This window comes from Erithacus rubecula (assembly GCF_903797595.1).
Source record: "Erithacus rubecula genome assembly, chromosome: 15".
In the NCBI taxonomy this organism is placed as follows: domain Eukaryota; kingdom Metazoa; phylum Chordata; class Aves; order Passeriformes; family Muscicapidae; genus Erithacus; species Erithacus rubecula.
This window is the reverse complement of record NC_136667.1, coordinates 9546944-9568331: the sequence shown is the minus strand read 5'-3', so window position 1 is coordinate 9568331 and position 21388 is coordinate 9546944. Positions and strand designations below refer to the sequence as shown.

Here is a 21388-nt window from a genome sequence, read left to right as displayed (position 1 = left end):
TTTTGAAACACAAGTATTTCTGAGTGATAAAGAAAGCAGCAATCGATTCAAACAGTTAAGAGAACTAAACCTAGTGTGGAAAGATCAATAACTAAAACCAAGGAGTTCTGCTCTGTTGGCCCAGTAGTTTACCTTGTCATGCATAGTCCACCCTACATATTTTAAGTAGCTGTCATTGAGAAAGGCATCACTGTACATTTTCATCCATATCCCAATCTCCTCAATGCAGATGGCTCTTATTTCAGCAATTGCATCTCTGTGGAGAGAAGTGGGGTGGGAAGTTCAAACAGTTGAATAATAGAAATAACCTGTCACAGCTTGCAGAAAAAATTACTGATGATACACATTACTTACTAAGAGGAACTTACCGGTATCTATGCACAAAAACACCTTTAAATATTGCGTTCATCATGTTTTCTATTTCATCCTGATTTTCTTGAAGCTGAAAGAATGTAGAGAGTACATAAACAGTGAGCAGTGCTTTTACAGTCAGATCAGATGGTACTGATGCTAGACAAACTAAATTAAGTTTACATTTACAAGTGTGAGCATTAAATCTTTTCACAGATTCAGAAATATTCACAGATCTGTTAAACAGTACAATATGCTATTATTTAAGAAACTGTATCTACTACAGCATATGAATTTTTGTAATTCTGACCACTGGAAAACTGTTTTTCAAGTGCAACAAAAACAACTTGGGTTTCTGAAAGGTCCTTCTTAATTATTTAATAAGAAAACCTGATTTAATTTTCTAGTAACATCATTACTTTTTTATGTATCTACATATTACTCATATTAAGATTGGCCCTGCATGCACATCTTACAAAACTACATTGAATGGGTTGTTAAGAGATCAGTCTCAAACTGCAAGATCTTTGGGAGATGATCAGAAGATAAACTTCTTAGTTTATCTGAACTGTCAGGAAAAAAAAAAAGATCCTTAACAGGTAACAGTGAAAATGCTGAAGAGCAAAGGTGAGATGTTTCCCTTGATTTTGAAGAAGTTATTCCAACTGACTAAAAAATAAAAACCTAAAAGAAAACAAACATCACCACCACTACCCCAAAAAGACCAAAAAAACTTCAAAAAAACCCAAAAACAAAAATCAAATCACCAATTGCCCCAAAAGTAAAAAGAGAAACCTGACTGAATCAGGGCTTTCAACAAGACAACATTGTCAGCAATGAATCAGCAAGTCTCTTTTACACAAAAGAAAGAAAACAGAAGTAGACTGCATTTTCAATTTTAATAGTGTTTTCTGGATATGAAAAGAGCCTTATCTAAAGCCTTTAAACACACTTTCTGCTGAGATCATTACTGCCATTATAAAAGCAGTATTTTGTTCCAAGATCACAGAAAGACCCTACATTTACCTTTTTTACAGAAAACCAGACAGTAAGGAGCACCTTTCAAAGTTTTTTAAGCATTAAACATGAACAACCTGAAGAGTTAGGGAGATACCAACTACCAAAGCAAATTACAGAACAAGATTAATTATTAGCTGCTACTTATGAATAATTATCATATGCACACCAGCTAGTTGTACTAACCTCCTTTCTCTTCTGTAGCAGGAGTTCCAGCCTATCGTTCGCTCTCTTCCCGATGATTTTATTTCGTTCTGCTTCGTACTGCCGCTGCGTGTTGTCCATGTTAATACTGAGATTTAATGCCACGTTCACTAAAGCAGTCATCAGCTTCATGGCTACAAAAATAAGTGTCAAGAATAAGGATTATTTAAAAGGTTATCTGATCTAAAAACAACTTAGAACAAAAATCTTGAACACATCGTCCTGTCAATCCTTTTTGTATCTATGAAAATACATACACTGTAAATTTTTTGATACAGAAATTTATGCAGTGTTTTGCCAAGCACTTCATCATTATTTATCAAGACAGTAGGTACAATATTGCTAATCTATTTTGTAATTTCTTTAATGCTATAAGCATTATCTTTATAATAAAGTATATTACTGTTGAATTGAGCTTTAGGACCTGTTTCCTCCCCAAAATGAAGGTAAAATGTTAGATTTACAAACATAGTCCAAGAAAGACTTCTGTTATCAGGGTAAGTTAGAATGATACCATTCAGTCTTAAATATACCAAAAGATTCTTTCTTCAAAATGAAATGTCTTAGACAACCAATACACCACCATATCACATCAATCTTTTTCCCTCAATTTTAAGAACGTGCAGGTTTTTCAAAGATTTATTAGCAAAAGCAGAGAAAAGCACATTAGCCAACTACAGGCCAGAAAACCAAAATATAGAATACACTTATGTGGGATTTTTAGTGTCCTTTTATTTTTAGATAAGTCCCTTTTGAAGAGTGAAGACAAATACCCCTTTTTCAGAAACTAGAAGGTGATCACTTGTGTACATCTGTAACAAGGTATAAAAGGGCTTGCACTGGTAGAGCACACACAGAAAATTCTTGTGCAAGTATCACCAGCATAAAGCTCATGAGCAAGACATGCAGTTATATTAAAAAATCATCCCACGCTGTCATTTCCAAGATTAAAGAACAAGTCTGAGTTAATCACAGAAGCTAAAATTACCAGAAGTACCAGTAAATACAGATACAAGAATTTTGTTGGCACTCTTTTCCATATAATTTTCAACAATACAAACAGTAAAACTCAGATGAGCACACAAAACCAACAGATTTGACTACTAACGTGAACAAATGAAAACACATGGCTTATAAAAAGTATTTTGTTTGACAGAAACTAACATGCAACAGGGGAATTTCTGCAACTTTTATTTAGGCACAACTCAAATTTTTAAAAAAGAGAGAGAGAGAGAGAAGGTAAAAACCTGCTTTTTAAGACCTAGAATTTGTATTAGTCATATTGTACAACAGTCAGAACTGATGACACAGCTGAAATAAAAGGTCTTGATCCTCTCTCCATAAGAAATGCTCTGGCTGGAAGAAGTGTCATCCAACAGCAACCCTGTCTGCACTGTGCTAGTGTAAATTCTAGAGAGCCATCAAGGATACAAAAGGACTGACAGGACAGGTAGGACTGAGGCCAGCTGTAAATCAGCCTGGTCAAGGGAAGCTGACAATAATTACTTCCAGTGTGGCAAAACCTTAGTTACACACACAGACTAAATTTACCTGGTTCAAAGTAAATTGTTACAATAACCTCACATAAACTGACAGCCAAACAACGCCATTCACAATCTTTCCTCAATAATCAGTGCAAGTTTAGGACTCTCTTATCCAAGAAGCTTATCCTTTGTCCACACAAAGACATATTTCTTTGAAATACTCTATACTTAACTCATAAAAATATAACACATTGGGAAAAAAAATTATGCAAAAAGTCAATTACAAAAAACAAATTCAGAAATTGCATTACTGATGAAAAGAATTTTAAATTATTTCTAATGTAAAGACTGGAAATGCTACTTTACCTAGCGCCATGGTCTCAATATGTAGCAGAATTTAAGCTTGTAGTAAAAATTGCAAACAACAAACTACAAGTTCTGTTGGACTTAATGCAGAGCAGAACAACAGGTTCAACTGCATTTGAGACTAAAAGACACCTACACCCTTATTTATGACTAAAGACAAAGTAGTATAATAAACTGAAAAATCTTCCTTCTATTTAATTTTCTACTGAAGGTAATAAAAGTACCAGACAGCTAGCAAAGAATGCTTTAAAATAGTGCTGTTTCTCAGTAACAAAATCCAAGACAAAAAGCTGTCCCAAAGCAAATTACATTAGAGGAAAACCGTATCACACAATAAAACTCAAGCTGGATGTTGAATATATAGAAGTTTAAGTAGAATAATTCTGTCCCATGCAAGAGCAAACATTAAATGCAAGCAATACCCAAATAAATAGAATCCACTGACCTGCCAGTGTGCTAGTGTGCCGGAAGGCTCTGACCTGTGAGTCTGACAGCCCCGTAAGCAGTGATATGACAGTATCCATCATATATTCATCATATATGATGCTATATTGACATTGTCGCACGAGTACTCCAATGAACTCACAAAAACTGGATTTGAACTTTTTCCACTGGGGGCCAGCCATAGTTAGTGGATAATCTCCACTATCCTATTAAAACATAGAAAAGGAAACAGGAAAATCTTTCAAACATCTTAGAAGCTATTTCATTAAATAAAGATTAAGAAGAAGTAGCTACAACATTAAAGCCAAAATCTCAGAGGCCTTAAAAATTATAAGAGGAAAAATATGATTCCATAAATATGAATACACTTTGCAGCTTAGACTTGTTATAACATGAAGACAACATTCTAGTTACTAGTTTCTCTTTTCTGTTTGATGAAAAAAAAAATTTACCTTAGAAATCTGCTTCAGTTCACTAGAACCACCACATGAACAGTTAGGTGATAATAAGTTTTGAACAGGTTGGGATCATAACAAAGTTTACAGGGAAATGCTTACATATCAAACTGAAACTTCTGAAGTCATAAAATTACCTACTACAATACCTTGAATAGAACAAATGTATGTCCTCTCCTGATATAGGAGTCTTTACAAATAATGTTAAAATGACAGGAAGAAAAAATAACAATTCTTGTCAGTGCCTCTGTGAACCCTTTCCTTAAGAGGCTGAACAACAATACCGGTTGAAAAACAAAGAAAACATTCATGAAAAGGGATCAGAAAGCTGAGAGCTGCTCATTAGAATCCTGCTACAAGAAAAAGTGAGCATGATGTAGTGACAAAAAAAAAAAACCATGTACCAACAGTCCCAGGTGTGGCTTTACAAATTTCACACAATATTGCCTTAGAGTAATCAAATCTATTTATGCATTGAACTAGTTTTAAGAAACACCAAAATCCTTTTAAAGAAAATGATATTACATTTTCCCCTCAGTTAAAGTTATAGATTTTTTTAATTAATGGAGGGAATTGTTTCTGTACTAGACAAGTTTGGGGAGGAGGTTTTAAAGCTACATTTATATTCTCTGGAACACAGGATGAAAGAAAGACCACTCAAATCCAGGAAAATCACAAACAAATGAAGGCCAAATGAAACCAACTAAAAAACCCAAAACAAAAATGAAATAAAAACAACAAACAAACCAAAAAATAACCCCACCACCCACCCAAAAAACCCTCCAATACTTCTCATTTACCCCAAGACTCTGTGGAACAGAAAGTGATAATTTAAAGGGAAAAAACCCCCTATAATCCCCATGAAAGGAAAAGCATTGGTCTTCAACTGGAAAATAAACAAATTTAAATCCCCACAATTTGTAGATTAATGAATGCATAGAAATAAATTTAGTGACCACTTAAAGAGATAATTTAAGGCCTTATATAAACAGCAAGATAGGGAGGCATCCCCCATAGCACCACTACAGTAGGGAGTTCCCACTATTTAAAAGCTGAAAGTCAATGTTGATTTCTTAAACCATTAATAAATTGCATACATGCAAAACTTTACTTCCTGAAGTTCAGTGAAATAAGAGAGTTTAATATTTTAATTCATAAAAGTCCTGTAATTTCTGTAACTCCTTATTCTTGAAATAAATGTCTAACAATGCAATCTAGTAAGATTAGGACAGGTAAAAAGAAAATAAAAATTAATACATAATCAGTACTTCATTAAATTACCTCATCAAATTCTTCAGTCATTTTTCGGATTATTTCAGAATTCTGCATATGTCGGAACATCTCTGCTGTAACAACTCCTACAATTCAGATATTAGATCATTAGCACTGTTAACATGAAAGCTGTAGATGGCAGATGACATGCCTCCTGCTACAATGTCATAATAACCCATTTTCACCTAGCCTACTGATTACACATGTATATTTTTAATAAATTTCATGCTTTTTCTTCTAGCATCCATGTGTAACAAGTACTTAGCATCATTTATTTATGTAGGGTTTATTATTCTTTTTCTTAAGAAGTATGTTTGTGTGCATATACACACACATCTAGAATTTACTCATTCACTCATACTCAGAAGTTAAAGATACCTGTGCCAGACCTCTGCATCAGTGAGCACTACACCATCTGAAGTGACCTTTTGGGACTCAAGATTCTAAATGATGCAAGATAAATTTGAACAGTAGTATTGCTACTGATTATCTTCTGCACTGTAATAAACAGAGTGCTTTCATGCAATTTCTATTTGCCTTGGCCTCAAACTGTTAGACCCTCCAAAGTTTACTGCAAAATTCAGGACAAGGATCATCACAGGAAACATTAAAAATTCTGCAGCTTTATCTTGTAATAAAAATCAAAAGTTCACTACTCTTGAATGTGCAGATAACCTCTGAGGAACACTGTTAGTTTACTGGAGATTAATACATGCTAAGTTTATCAGGACAGAGAGACTACTTAAGCAGAACAAAGTACATCCAGTTCTCCTCTATCAAGCACAGTGATACTACAAGGCAAGTTCTCTTGCCTTCTCTTCAAAAGGAGGTGAGAGGTAAAAGAATGGAGGACGTGGAAATGAGGAAAGAAAAACCAGAAAACAAAGAAAAAAACATATGGAAACATAACCTTACTGTAGACAGGCTACCATAAAGTTGTCCACAATATCTTTTGAAACAAGAATGTTGACAAAAGCTATGAAGAAGTCTTAATAAACAACAAAAAATAGGCACATCCAAATTAGAATTCCAAGACTGAACAAGATGAACTATCAGTAATAGGACAGATGACTTTCTGAAATAAGGAAAGCAGGAACAGAGGAAGAGGAAGCACATGTTAAGTACCAGTACTGATTTCTATCTGTTGTAAATACAAAAGGCTTAATCAACAGTTTAAACTACAGTGCAAGATTTCTAAATCTCCTGCTCCCACCTTTAGAAATACTTGCATAACTTCAAGAACCTGATAATGTAAACTAGCTCTGGGGATGAAGCAGTCTTACAGCCTCAGTAGCATGAAAGCAAAGATTGAGAACCATGGTATAACATTATTTAAATGAACTATTTCAGTATCTTACCTTTGCAGCCTGAACACTGAATAAAGAAGTTAATGAGATCAAGAAGTGCTATATCTCGGTCATGTTTGTATGACTCTATCCAGTCATCCACTACAGACTGAAAGAAAACAAATAAAAAGGCACTGCTCAATTTTCATAAATTGAAGACATTGTTATTACTTAACTGTTTTCCAGTACGTCACTCTTCTTCATCCCTTTAATTAACTTGGGCCCTCTTTTTGATTACTACAGAACTAAATGTTTAAATTATATTTTACAGCCATATGTTCTCAAGAACTCCTTCTATAAATATATACCAGTACAAAACTGACACCTAAACATAAAGCATGGGAATACCATATACTCCTACAGTAACATTTTTGGAGGCAGATGTAAAAATAATTGGGGTATTTTACAGAATCGGGTTTTTTATTTACACCCTCCCCCTGCTCTGCCAAGCCATTGACATTTCTCTGAAGATAGTACTTGTCCATTCAATTCCAACAGCTACAACTCCCTATATTCTTTTAAAATTGACAAACTTGGATTCATCCACATTTGCCATAACAGGATGAACAGCACTGCCCTACACGCCATATTAATTACTCTGTAGTCACTAAGCCAAATAGGAACAAGCACATTTTATTAAAAGACCTTAATGTGAGGCAATTAAACCTGTGATAATCATTTTCAGAAAACAGAATTTACACACAATTGTGTTTTAACCATCCATTTGCAGAGTACAAGCCATCTACCACCAAGGTTATAAAAGCACAGACTCACACAATTGTATTAACACAGGTACAAGAGACTTGCTTTAATGTCAGGTGCTAAGATCTGACTTTAATACATTAGTACTCCTCCCTATATGATGGAATAATTCAGAATTTCACAAGATAGCAGGACTATGCTTCCTGTCTGTATTCTCAGTGCTTACTCTCCCAGGCAATATTGCTGTGAGGACAAATAAAGCATATTGATATCGAGAAAAACTTCTGTACAGAAATACAGCTAAATCCCTCTTCCCTGAATCTCAAGTTGTTTATAGTGTGATACACAACTATTAAGAATGAAAGTGAAACTGTCATGGTCTTTCCACTAGGAACAGAACCTATGAACTGGAACTGAGTGCATTGACGTGAAGGGAAGAATGAAATACAGGGAAAACAAATTTGGGTTCTCAAGAAGGTCACTATGCAAGAACTGAAGAATAATAGGAACAGAACAAATATTTCAATTAGGCAGCCTTGTTTTCAGAATCTATTCTATTTCAATTTAAAGAAGCTCCAGCAAAGCAGTTGTTTCTTGAAACATTTTGTCTCTGTGAATGAACCAGCTCTTTTTGCCAGGGAACAGACACTAATTCGCAGAGTCATAGAATGGATTTGGTTGAAAAAGACCTTTGAGGTTATAGAGTCTAACCTATGACTTAACACCACCTTGCCAACTAATTCAGAAGGTACAGAACAGAAATTAAAATAAAATAGTTAAGTTAAAATCATTACCAAAATTTTTCCAGAAAAGCAAATGCTGAGAGCCATGGAGAAAACATTGTACTCTGACTGCTGAAATGGACTTTAGTTTATAAATAATTTGAGAATTTTTTTTCTTCTGAATTTTAAAGGATTGACAGATTCAGGTATCAATTAATAAATTCAACAGAGTAATCAGACCTGGAAAAGGTCCTTTTTGTCCCTGGAAAGCAAAATATTTTGACTATATATCATTTTAAACAGTTAAAAAGTCATGAAGATAAAATTACTGATAACTGGCTGAATAAGTTGCACACAGAGCAATAGTTAGAGAAGTATTGTTTTTCCATCTGCTTTGAAATAGAACAAAGCAAATGACGTGAGAATCAGAATTTCTCTGTGCAAATACATCCAAGTGATTTGTTCTTGTCCCCAGATGGAATGCAGCAGCCTGCAAACCTTGAGAGGACTGCACAGCAACTCAGCTTCCTGCATGGGTATTACAGGAGCTGCAAACTCTAGATTTCCACTCCCAAGATAGCCTTTCTTTCACACTGCCAGGATCACATGAGTGAGTCAGCAGGAAAGCTTCATGGCTGACAGGCTTGTCTGGGAGTCTCTCAACTGGGAGACTCAAAGACAAGCAAACACTTTAGTGACTTATCTGAATTTTAGAAAAAGCAACAAAAACAGAGCTGTATTTCTTAGTCTGACTTCAGTCCTGTTACTAAATACAGAGTGGCCAATGTAGATTCTTGAAGGGGTTGAATTTCACCTAAATTGACTTGGCCAGAGTATATTGCTATACTATAATTGGATAGAATTTGGGTCAGAAAATTTAAAGAGCCTACAAGTTGCAGCTAGTGATTTTACTTGGTATGAGAGAAGCAATTACTTATTTTCAGATAATCTAAGCTACATGTAAAATGCAAAAACTACAGATTTCTTATTAAATTCTATGACAACAATAAGTCTAAACCATATTTGCATTTAGTTACCACACAAAAAAGACTTTGAATTATGCAATCTAAAATAACCTTTCTTCATTCAGGATACTTTGAATTGTAGTACAAATTTATTCACTTCAAATGTAATCATTCATAAATAACATTTAGAAATTAAAAATCAGTTAATTCGAATTCAAATACCAACAAAGCAAAACCTCTTTATTTTGATTCTTACATAAAAGTAAGAATAGCAATTCGAAGAAAAAAAATTACTTTGAATTTCATTTGATTTAATTACATGTAGATTTTAAATATAACAATATTTTCTTCTATCTACATCCAAGTCCTAGAGCTATCCCAGGTCTTACCTGCATAGCACTCTTGCCCATTTTAACTACTTCAAAGAGCATCATGTTTTCCACACCATTCTGTTGGTGATGTCCATTCATCCGATTCGGACCACCAGGTTTCCCTCCTCCGTTTCCACTTTTTCCCTTCTCTGCTGGTCCTTTTTTTCCTTTTTTACAGGTCTGCAATCAGACACACAAGAGGTTTTACTTCTTTATTGTGAAGTATTAAAACAAACAAACAAACAAACACTATCCATATAAACAAGGCCTTTGATTTTCAGCAAGCGTATATAAGTGTATATATATATATGTATATAAGTATATATGTACATAAAATTTTAAAAAATTTCGGAAGTTGAGATCTGAGTTGAACTCAGCAGATACTGAGAGGTACAAAGGCCAGCAAGAACTCTAAAGGCTGCTCCTTTCCTCATTTAAAATATTTTAGCAATTAAAAATGTGATTAGTGATGGTGTATAACACAGATCTTTCTCTTGTTTCAATTGTAAAACAGATTATATGTATTTCCTTTAAACAGCTAAGGCAATTCCCTTTACACATCACAAAGCCTCCAATTCATTAACCTTTTGTTTTTCCATCTGAATATACGATGGCAAGTAGTGGGTGAGGAAGAGCAAAGGTGTCATTGTATTTGATTTCCCAAATCAAGCATGACTTGCAGAAAGAACATCAAGTATAAATTACAGGACTGCAGTATAAAATGTATCACAGCTCTCAACAAGCAGGTGCTCTGCACTGGTTCAGGCACATGGGGTGCCAATGAGGGATCACAGCCCAGGCCAGCACACTGCAGGGAAGGAGCCACAGGTGGAGGCTGTGAAACCCCTAAGAGGCACATGGGAAAGACAACTGTCCAAGGAAGGGAGAGAAGGGCTGGGTTTAGATCTCCCACTCCACTATTGTGACCTCCTGTTTGCAACCTGTTTAAAAAAAAACCTTTTAACTGAATTATTGTTCTGTTCACTTTTCAAATTAAAAGATGCAGTATACATGATAAAATTAAGTATAGGATGGAAAATACACCAAGAGACTGATCAAATCAAAGCTTATTCTTTCCTCCCATACCTCCCTAATGCCTTCAGAGCAGTAAGAAAGTATCACAGAAACAGTCAAGATGAACCATTTCCACGCAAATACAAATACAAACTCTCTTCACAGAACACTTGCATTTTCAGAAAATATTCCTTGCTCATTCAATTTCAAAGCAAGTGCTAAACTCTTCAACTCATAACAGTAAAAAGGTTTCAGTATCCCTAGAGATTGAACATACTTTGCCTTTGCCTTGTTTTTGGTTTTTTCCTTCAATATCCTCAAAGTCTGTATCAGAAGAGAAGTGTGTTTCAGACTCCCTGCAAGGATAAAAAGACAAACCATTCACACATTTCATCAGAAACATTCTAAAATATACTATATAAAAATCACACTATACTCTTAGTCCAGTAAGTCAACATCAGCAGTGAAACTTTTCCCAAGCCTACTGATGAGGAACAGAGCATATCCCCACACTTGTAGCCTACCCTGTCTCCTCCAAACAATGGACCTGTGAAGGAAGCCATACAACAAAGATTAAAGATTTGGGGGTAGGTAGAAAACAGCAGCAGGCTGGGAACCATGTCTTTGACATGTGACAAACATCACATCTCAAAAAGCAAAGAGCTTTAAATATTGGCCACAAATACTTAAAAAAATAGGAGATAAAAACCACAAGCATCACTTTCCCTGACAACTAAAGCGTATCAATGGATTTCTTCATACTGTAAGAAACTCAGGAAATAATTAAGAAGATTGCACTTATGTTGAAAGGCACAGAAAAGAAGTTTAGTTGAGGTTTCCTCATCAAAAAGCTAAGCTGTAGATCTGTTTAGGCTTATAAAGTACAAACATACTAAATACACAAACTCATTTGTTTAATTTCCTACACATTAAAATACACTGCATTGATACACAAATCCTTGATTTGCAACATTGATAGGAAGGTGTGTGAAATGACTTCAATTATTAATAGAGAATGCTTGGCTTTTGTATTCTCTACCTCTACATTTCCTGTAGAAGTTAAATGATGCCAGGAGAGGTCATTTTATCACGCAGATGCAGTACAATGAATTTCAGCTGTTATGGCCAATTTCTGAGACATGTCTCCTGGTTCAATTAACAAAGCAATCAACAAAGATAACCAGAGACATGGGAGATTCATTCTTATGGATTTATTTATAATCTTCTAAAACACTAAAAACTTGCAGTCTCTCTGAAAGGAGCATGCTGCCTTTTGACATGGACTCTGCCATGTCTAGTTTTGCTGACTAAGTAAGCTGATAGAGACTGGAAAGGCCTGCAAACCAGGACATTGAGGGAAACAATGGAAGAAAAAAAAAGGTGGAAAAAATTTCCTCATTGAAGATTGATAGATGTTCTTATTTTCACAGGAAACAACTAAATACAAATTCCAAATATTTAGCTAAGCAATAAGGTGTACCAACAGAGTACAAGACCATTATAAACAGCTGTAAAAACAAAATTTCATATTAAACCATCTTTCCATTTATTTCCATTCTTTATTTCTCACTGAAAAGAAAAAACACTCCAACTCATTGATACAAAACTGCACCTTTGCATCTTTTCTGACTTCATAACCAGGTTAATCCATCTTGACAGTCTAGAGAAAATGTATCCATGCCAATCCCTTGACAATAAAAGGGGATGAACTGGATTCTTTTGGCCTCCTTAAAATAATCACTTTACTTCTACATCCAGAAGTGTAATCTGTACATAATTCTAAATCATGGAAGCTCAAATGTCTGTTTCTTAAAAACTGTGGGAAGACGAAAGGCTTAGTAAAATTACATTAAAAACACCAAGAAACTGATGCCTGAGGAAAGCCATTACCTTGGCTTTAACCAAAGCATTTGGCATTACATATTTTAAATATTAAGTGATCCACCCCAGTTAAGGGTAAATACTTCAGCTACTTGATTTAAAATCAGATTTTAAAGAATACTTTTAAAATCTAAGTTACCACTGAATTAATACTCAAGAAAAAATTAAAACAATGCTTCTATCAACATCTCAATAGCTATTCTTTATTATGTTTCCTTGTTTCCAAGAGAAACTAAACCTTAACACAAAACAGAGATAGTACATTTACAAACAGAACTACAAATTTTTAAAGCACTTACTGAAGGAGAGTAAAATCAGTTGGTATTTCTGGAGCTGCTATCATTTCTTTATCATCTTCTGGAACACCACTGTATTAGAAATATATTCAAAAAGCAGTCTGAAGGGCAAGCTTACTTTTCTTTCTTCCTTCGTAGCAGACAACTTCTAGAATAAAATAAAAGAAAAAATACAGTGAAAATTATTCCACATATGGAAGGATAAAAGATTTGGGAACACAGACAATGTAGATCACACTATCCTGTTTCCAACCAACTTGTTTCTGCTTAAAGATTTTGTGTCCTCTCATGATCCTATTACAAAGTGACTCCACAAATGATAAAATCATTGCAGTAAAATAGTAATACAGAAAAACTATAAAAAAACCCAACCAAACAAAATGTAACAACAAAAACCCCAAACAAACAAACCAAAAACAAGCAAAAACCCACACCCACATTTTCTGAATAGGATGAGCAAACTGGCATGGTTTTCATTAACACCTCTAAGTAGCAGAGCCCAAAACTGACAACACTAGGGTAATTTTAGTTGACCAAACCAAAACCAGACTTGATGTTGAACTTGAAGCACAATAGATGTATATTTCAAGATACTATATAGAGCAACTTTGTATCTCAAATCAGCCAACTTCCATGTAATTTTCCATAAAAATAAGCTCTTACAACAAGTTCTTATAACCAGCTACTTCACAACCCCATGTCTTCCAGAGCTGATAAATCAGATTTACAACAGGTTTAACATTTGAAGCATTTGTCAAGATTCTTAGGAGTATCAAGGAAGATAATACTATCCACATAGTATAAGGAGAATACTGGAAACAATTGTTTCAGCAAGAAAACTAAAGACTGTGAAACACTTGTTTTAAACTTTACAATAATAGTGATCATTATTATAAACTTCGATTCTTCTCTTATTTTTCCTACTCTTAAGGAGGAAAAAAAAAAAAAATCATCCTGTATACTTCAAAAGCAAGTTTTAGCCATCCGGGCTGAAGTTTCCTATGTCACTTGGCTCCCCAGGCTAACTTTTATACAGTAAAATTAAGAAAGCATCATGTTCAGGTATTTTAAAAACAGAAAACCAAGGAGGAAAACCTTCAGAGTCAGTCTGCTGACTCTACAGCTTTCCAGAGTGATTAGGTACTTGAGGGAAAGATTTAGTTTTGGCATGCTAAGCACATGTTGCTCAGAGTCTGGTAGCTCTGCTCCAGAGACTGCACTTCAAGTGAGCATGTGGCACAGAGGCTGGACAGGTTTTCTCCTGCATGTGCTTATTCTGAATGCTAGGGGCCACTGTAGCTTCCAGGATTTAGAGAGATGAGAGAAACCATAAACCCTGAACTTATTATGCTCTCTTTCTTCACATTTCATATAATTACATTAAAGCAGAGAACCACAGTGAAAATGAACAGTGGCAAAGGCAAGGAGGTTCAAGATGATCAATCTCAAGACAGTATGCAATTACTAAAGCATGCTCCATCCAAAACACAGCAGAAGATAGAAAGTTTCCAGAAAAACCATGCTGCAGAATGTTAGCCCCTCTGCCACTGCATTCCCCCCTTCTCTAAAGGCACCACGCAGGCACATGACCAATGCACTCTCTACACTCTGTAACAACCCCTGCCCAGCCATTCACCTTTGTAGGCTCTGCCAATTCAGCATCACCCAACTAAAGTCCCCACTAAAATGGGCAAAAAAAACCTCAAGTGTTTTTTCCCCAGATTCTCAAGTCAAACAGGTTCAACAGCAGATATCTAGAGTCAAGGCACAGGAAACACAAGACTGCATAGCCACCAGCAGGGGAGGAAAGGGTAAAACTCCCTTCTTTGGTGGCAATTATACCATCCAGGCCATCTGTGAAATGCCATGCTCAGACACTAATACATTGAAAAGCTCTACACTCTTGGAATTTTTAAATGTATTTTGTATTTATTTATCTCTTAGTATTTACTTTGATTCCAATCAGCAACTCAAACTTGGAAAAAAGGTCACACTTCAATGCAGGCTGGCACCTGCTCAGCTGTACAGGGAGGAGGGAACAGAAAAAAGCTGAAGAAAGAAAACATCTATACAAATTCTTTTTGAGGCATGCTTGTGATTCAGTCCCAGTGCAAAGTAGAGATGCAAACTTCAAAAACCACACTGCCCAGTTTCAAGTTCAACCTGTCTATCAATGTGATGGCATTTGAGTCTTTCTAGTTCACGTTTTTCAATGTTAAGAGGCAAGACATCTACTAAAGTGACAGTGAGAATCCTTACATGCAAATTGGTTCCTTATATGAAATCCAAACATACTATCCTACCAGATTTTGCAAAAAATCTCAATGAATTATTATAATCACAGAAAGAAAAAAAAAACCCAAAACTATGAAAAAGGATGGACAAATCATTAGAGTACTTGCTCACAACATCTAACAAGCCAAAAAAAATCTCTAACAAAAGCTGTCTGCCATTCATACCAACTTGAACTTCTTTTCAGAGCTGCCCATCTTAGTACAGACCACAAAATATGAGAGAAAACATGGCATTTTTGGTATCATCTCTTAAGAATAGATTATCAAGTTCTTGCTTGATGCTGAAGAATTAAACTACCGAGATAGATATTTTTTGTTTTTCTTGAAGGTAGAACAAACTTAGCCCTCATGAATGCAACTATATCCTGGTATTCTGGAAAATAGAAGCTAGAGATGAACACTTGGCAACAGTGTACCAAGGAAGAGTGTGAGGGATATCAGGCATCAAGCTTCAGTTCCAGCAATGACCAGAAAACCCCTTGCACTTGTTCTAGTGAAGAGTAATTTTACAAGATTTACACACACACTTCCAGAATGAAGTCTTTGATGCTCAGCCAGCAGGGTCAACCCAGTCCAGTATGCCCTCTCTGGCAGTAGCAAGAGAAGCTGCCCAATGAAGAACACTATTTCCTTTGTAGCACAGCTTCCCTGACTACCTTCCAGGCATCCAGAAATAATCCATGGATTTTGCTGGCCAGGAAAGGTGTCCCTATACTTCACACCATCTTATTTTTTCCATTACTATTTCCAAATAGTTTTTTAATTCAGTACTCAGTGGACTGTCTTCCATCTAAGAACTCCCACAGCCAAACCCATATTACAAAAAGGCATATTTTTTGCTTTGACTTTATCACTTTCCAATTTTATGTCATGTTCTCTTGTTGTGGTACAGGAAAAGAGCAACACTGGTCACTCCCCAATATCCTTCATCTCATTAAAAACCTTGTGGAAATTCAAGACTACCATGAGCTATGTCTTCTACACGCCCACATTGGATGACTTGTTCAAAGCACGTGGTTACAGAAGTCAGTAAGAAAGGATGCTTATATGAATGATTTTCCTACCAAACTTTTTAAATATATCAAGTTCATATATCACAATGAAATCTGAAAAGAAAGAAGTTAAATTCTTGCAGATGTCATTCCAAACACTGCAAGTCTATATTATCTAGAAAATGTGTTCTAATAAACAGATTGTTTTATGAACTCTAGGAAGCTAACTAAACCAAACTATCATAAAAATCAGATTTTGAGTTTCTTTTCTAGCATGTTCAAAGAATTCCAACTTTAATTTTCCCAAGCAGATATTGAAATCTGTCAAGCCTGTGAAAACTTTAAAAGGCATCCAACTTTGTGAAATCATAATTAAATTATTAACTATAAAAAGAAAATGTATCCTGCTGAAGGATCACAAGGTGGAGCTCTAGCCTAAAGCTAACTGAAGAAACACTAAAAGACAGGTCATCCAGAGGTTGACCTAGTTATTTCTCTGCAATAAACTTTAAAACAGATTGCTAAAATTGCAAAAATATTGTAGTGCATTTCATTTAGATTTGCATTTAGATTGTTAAGACACCAGAGGATTTCATCATCTTTTGTGAAATAAAGGCACATACGTGTTTGATTCCAGTGACTTTACAAAGACAGAAATCCATACAGCTGCTATGACTAGTCTCACTATTTAGCTTTCAAAACAATAAGAAGAATTTCAAAAAATATTCTAAGAGCAGAAGTAATGTATCTTTTATCCTACCTTGCTATTTAAAACTTTGCTAACAAAACATTAATGAATTAAAAAACCAACTGGAACAACAGGAGCAGTCCAGCAACAGTAATCATATATAATGCTTTCAACTACAAATGTAGGAGGGGCTTCTACTTAAAAGAATTTGACTGTTAAAAACAAGAGTCAAGCACCAAACACTATCAAGACTACAAAAGCATATTCACTGAAAAGCAGATTTAAATCTTAAGGACTATTTGTCCCTATTATATTAATATTTAGGTATGGTTGTGATTAACTCAAATAGACAGGCTGCATTTTGACTCTGCCAAAAGTTGACAGAATTCACCAGCACAAGTCACACAGTAACACATATGCTGTCATCAGCAGTTGCTGAGGGCTACCTGTTCTCCCACAATTCCTATTACATGCACAGAATTACTAATGCAAGTCAGTGAGCAGTGTTTGCTCTAAGAATATATCTAATTATATATATATATATACACACACAGAGTAAAGAATGACAAAAACAGTCCCAAACGTTTGTGCTTTGTACACTTGTGTAAATGTAGCAACTCCAGTGTTATTGATCAAGCTCACTGTGAGGTTTCAGGTAGATGGGTTTTGGTTGGGGAGCGTTTCCTACACAGGTTGTCTATTTTGGTTGCTGTTGGATCCTTGGCATCTATCATCTGGAAGTTTTATAATGTAAAACAGTTATTACTTTGGGAAGGCAGAGAAGCAAACTTTTAAAAAATAGCTACATGGACAAAGATTTGGCTAATGTTAGGGATGTATTAATTTTTTCCCTGTCAGTTAGTCACCTGTAAAATCAAGGACCTCACTTAATGCAGAAAATTAGAACTTCTCAAACGGTGATGCTGAAGAGTATGGCTGAAGTTAATCTCTGAATTATTTACCTATCCATGAATGAGAGATGCTGATGCTTCAGGATCAATTATGCAGCAGCAACAATTAAAATGCTAGTCAGATAAAATTTAAATGAAGGATCAGAAATACGTCCAGTACTTTCCCTTAACCATTTCAGAAGAGAAAGGCAATATCAGCTTCACTATATCCTTCACCCCTTTTTCTGATTAGCTAGAATGCATCTAACCTTTTGTTTGATAAAATAAGATTTGGCTATTCAGGGAAAAAAAAACTCAGACAAGTCTGCTTCTTCATACTCCTTTTGCTTTTATCTTTGTAAGTGGACTTTTAACCAAGATTTTGAGCAAGTGCATGACATTCCCTACAGACCTCAAAGAGTGTGTTATTTCTACTAATAGTACACAGCCTAATATTTCAGCTGCCAACAAGCTTCAAAGCTATTTTGCAATTTGAGTAAAATACAGAAATCATACTTCAAGTATAATTCTATAACATAACTGCACTTTAATACTGGTTATAACCATATCAGCAGTTTTGATCATATTAAGATAGTGCAAGCAAGACTAAACAAAACAATAATGCAATTAATACCTTTATCCATGTGGTTATTTGCTGTTTGCTTAGAAAATGAGACTTGTAATTCCTTTACAGAAAGATCTGAACTAGAGACCATCAACCTACATTTTTCCTTGCTTAACAAGAGAGACACAGTCAATATATACAGGACTAGTCCACTGTGCCAAAGCCACTGAACAGTTAACATGTCAACAACCTAAATGACTGAATTAACACAGCTCTTATCTTTTCAGTCTCTTTCTTTACTTTTTTCCCCTAAACTTTCAGCTGTTACATCCTCTCCACACCACTTGGGACCATATATCTCTCAATCTTTCAAAAAATTTTTAAAAGCCATGTTATGATGGTTGTTGACTTTATGCCATCACTACCATTTTTTCTCCTTGTCTGCTCTTTATTCATTTTTTATAACATTTGCTCTTTAGTTCATACAACAAGTCTGCAGAATAAGTGGGAAAGAGTCATCTCAGAACATGCTTTTCCAACACCGTGGGCTGTTCCTGAAAGCAGTAGGCTTTTCTTTCCTCTCCTTAAACATGAAGGAAAGTTTCTGCTCCTTCTGGCACTCAGGCAAACCAAAAGCAAGCAAATTATAAAACCAAAACCATTTCCTTCCCCCATGATTATCCCTCCATTGGATCAGCAGCTGAAGCAACACCTCCTGCAGCCACACAAGTGACTGGATGCAGCATGGGCAGCTGAACTCCACCTTCACAGCAAAGCCAACGAGGAGCTTTGCCAGGGTCAGAGCATCACCACCAGCAGCCAGCTCTGCTGCGACACACGACCTCATACATGGCAAACTGGAGGCCTTGCACGGTTCCTGCTGGGATTCCTACCCTTCTGTTGGGATGAGCCAATGCCAAAAGCCTGCAGCTCTGCAGGGCTAAGAGGCACTAAGACCCTAACTGCCCAACGACTCCCACTCACACACCTGCCTAGGGGGAGCAGCCCCGCAGACAAGCACCCTGCCTGGGACACACACATCACCTGTGCCAGCACCTCCATCTCTAAATTCATCAGGCACCTGCCCAGTCTCAGCTGTCTGCTCAAAGCTTTCTCCCTGCTCCTTTTCCACATGCATTTCCTCCATTTTCATTATAGAGCAGACAGCACACATATCTACAGAACCATTCATCTCTCACCAGCCTCAGCCAGAAGCTGAGAGCAGCTGAGGACCCCCAGAAGATGAGAGAGACAGCCAGGAGACAGCCAAACACATAAAAACACAGGCCCCCAGAGGTAATGCACACACTGGTCAACACCAAGTAAAATTTGTTTGGAGAGTTGAATGCTGTGAAAGCAAAAATCTTAGGTAGGGGGGAGAAGGAAGAATGAAAGAAAAAATGAATTTAAATAGTGTATGAAAGAACTCAGGCTAAAAACTCAAGTGAAGGTTGAGACTTTACCCCAAGTTTAGAAACTTGCAAAGTGAGTAATATAAAAGGACCTCTGTACCACCCTAATAAATCTGCCAATCTCAACTACACAACTATATAATCCTCCACTCATTAAGAATACTTTTTGATTTTTCCTAGTTTTATTAAGTATGTGGAACAACTACCACAGACAGAAGTAAAAGAGCTTGCTACAGTGAGTGCTTCACAGTCATAGGACTGCTCATTAAAGTACCAGTAATAACATCAATATCTTGAATGAAGTTAAATGCTATTTTGAAACAGAAATACACTGTTACTGCTTGAGTCCTATGAGGTTTTTATAGTGGCAACTAGTAATTCACACTGTCCAGTAAAATGTGGCTTTAAAACACTCAATACCTGCATCACAATATCTGAAAGATTATTGAACTGTACAGTAAATGCCACTATAATGCTTATTAGAGGTGAAAATACCTGTGTTACTGTCTAATGATCCTGCCCAATAATATTCCCAAGCTCTGCTAAAATGCACCTGAAACTCCCATGTATCTTCAAAGTAGTTTGGGTTTGGATGTCTGAAAAAAATGCAAAGGTAAGATAACAAAAGCAGAAGTTACACCTCATTGTGTTTGTCACATCTTTCCTTGCCAAAGAAGAGATTGCTTCCAGATGTTGTAGTCTGACTGCGTGGAAAATGAGGCTCTTAGGAAGAATAAAAGCCAAGTCAGATAACAACCAAGACTTTAAAAAAATAAATAAATGGGGAAAAAAGTGGGGGAAAAAGCCACATATGCCTACTTAAGTCAGAAAAGGAGTACTGGCTCATTTATGATACAAGGCAAGCACACCCTCCAACTGCCTAAATGACATAAACTTCTAAACTAAACTACAGAATAGAATAATATGCCTCTTCATATACTGAATTTTCAAAAAGGTATTTTGCACATCCCCTCAAAATCTTTGCTTTTGTAAAAACCAAGGATGAAGACATATACAGTCCACAGCAAGCAGTTAACCTGCTCCACAGCAAATCCCTGAGCAAAATTAGCCTTGTACAAATGTACAGCCAACAGCAATGAATTACTTCAGCACACAGGGTGGAGGCAGGGTTTTCCAACTGACAAGGCATCCCTCATCTAGTAAGTTCTATTTTTTGTTCTGCCACTAATCAATGTGAGCCTGCAAGTTGCCTCACTTTAGTGGAGCCCCACTGCTTCCCCTCTTACCATATAGATTTTCCTATTAAAACTAAGTCCAGGTCACTAGGGGTTTGTGCCCAGAACCTTGGGCATTTCTAAGAACTGCATTTGATTACAAATTCTGGAGGAGGGACTATGCAAGTACATACTACAATAGCTTCAGCTGTTATTCTAGGATACAGTCAGTATTAGATGGCTCAAATAAGGAAAAACCCTATAAAATAAAACTACTGAAGAGTGGAAAGTAAAATCTCTCAAGCAAATCTCCCAGTCAGTTTGTATCAGCCTAGGTCACAGTGCACTTTGGATAGTTCTTTGTAGAGCCCCCTTGTACTCCCCTGCATGGTGATCCCAAGCCTTCTAAGATCAGAAGGAAAAAGAGACCAACTCTGTTCAACATTTGGTCAGCTGAGATTCACAAGTTTATTAGCTGAAGC

At 36.0% G+C, this 21388-nt stretch overlaps 1 protein-coding gene across 5 annotated transcripts in view; it reads right to left on the bottom strand.

Moving 5' to 3' along the window:
• Window positions 1-21388, bottom strand: part of STAG2 (STAG2 cohesin complex component) — a 74009-nt gene that overhangs the window by 24748 nt on the left and 27873 nt on the right. For 4 of the 5 annotated variants that reach the window (XM_079318529.1, XM_079318532.1, XM_079318531.1 and 1 more), the window contains exons 2-10: window positions 12894-13038; window positions 10991-11069; window positions 9718-9879; window positions 6952-7048; window positions 5603-5679; window positions 3868-4072; window positions 1555-1706; window positions 369-442; window positions 133-256 (exon numbers count right to left, since the gene is read on the bottom strand). In XM_079318529.1, the coding sequence (XP_079174655.1) occupies window positions 133-256; window positions 369-442; window positions 1555-1706; window positions 3868-4072; window positions 5603-5679; window positions 6952-7048; window positions 9718-9879; window positions 10991-11069; window positions 12894-12937 (1014 nt within the window). In that variant the 5' untranslated portion in view covers window positions 12938-13038. Of the gene's footprint in view, window positions 1-132; window positions 257-368; window positions 443-1554; window positions 1707-3867; window positions 4073-5602; window positions 5680-6951; window positions 7049-9717; window positions 9880-10990; window positions 11070-12893; window positions 13039-21388 lie in introns of those variants that run through there. The other variant, XM_079318533.1, reaches the window with a different exon arrangement.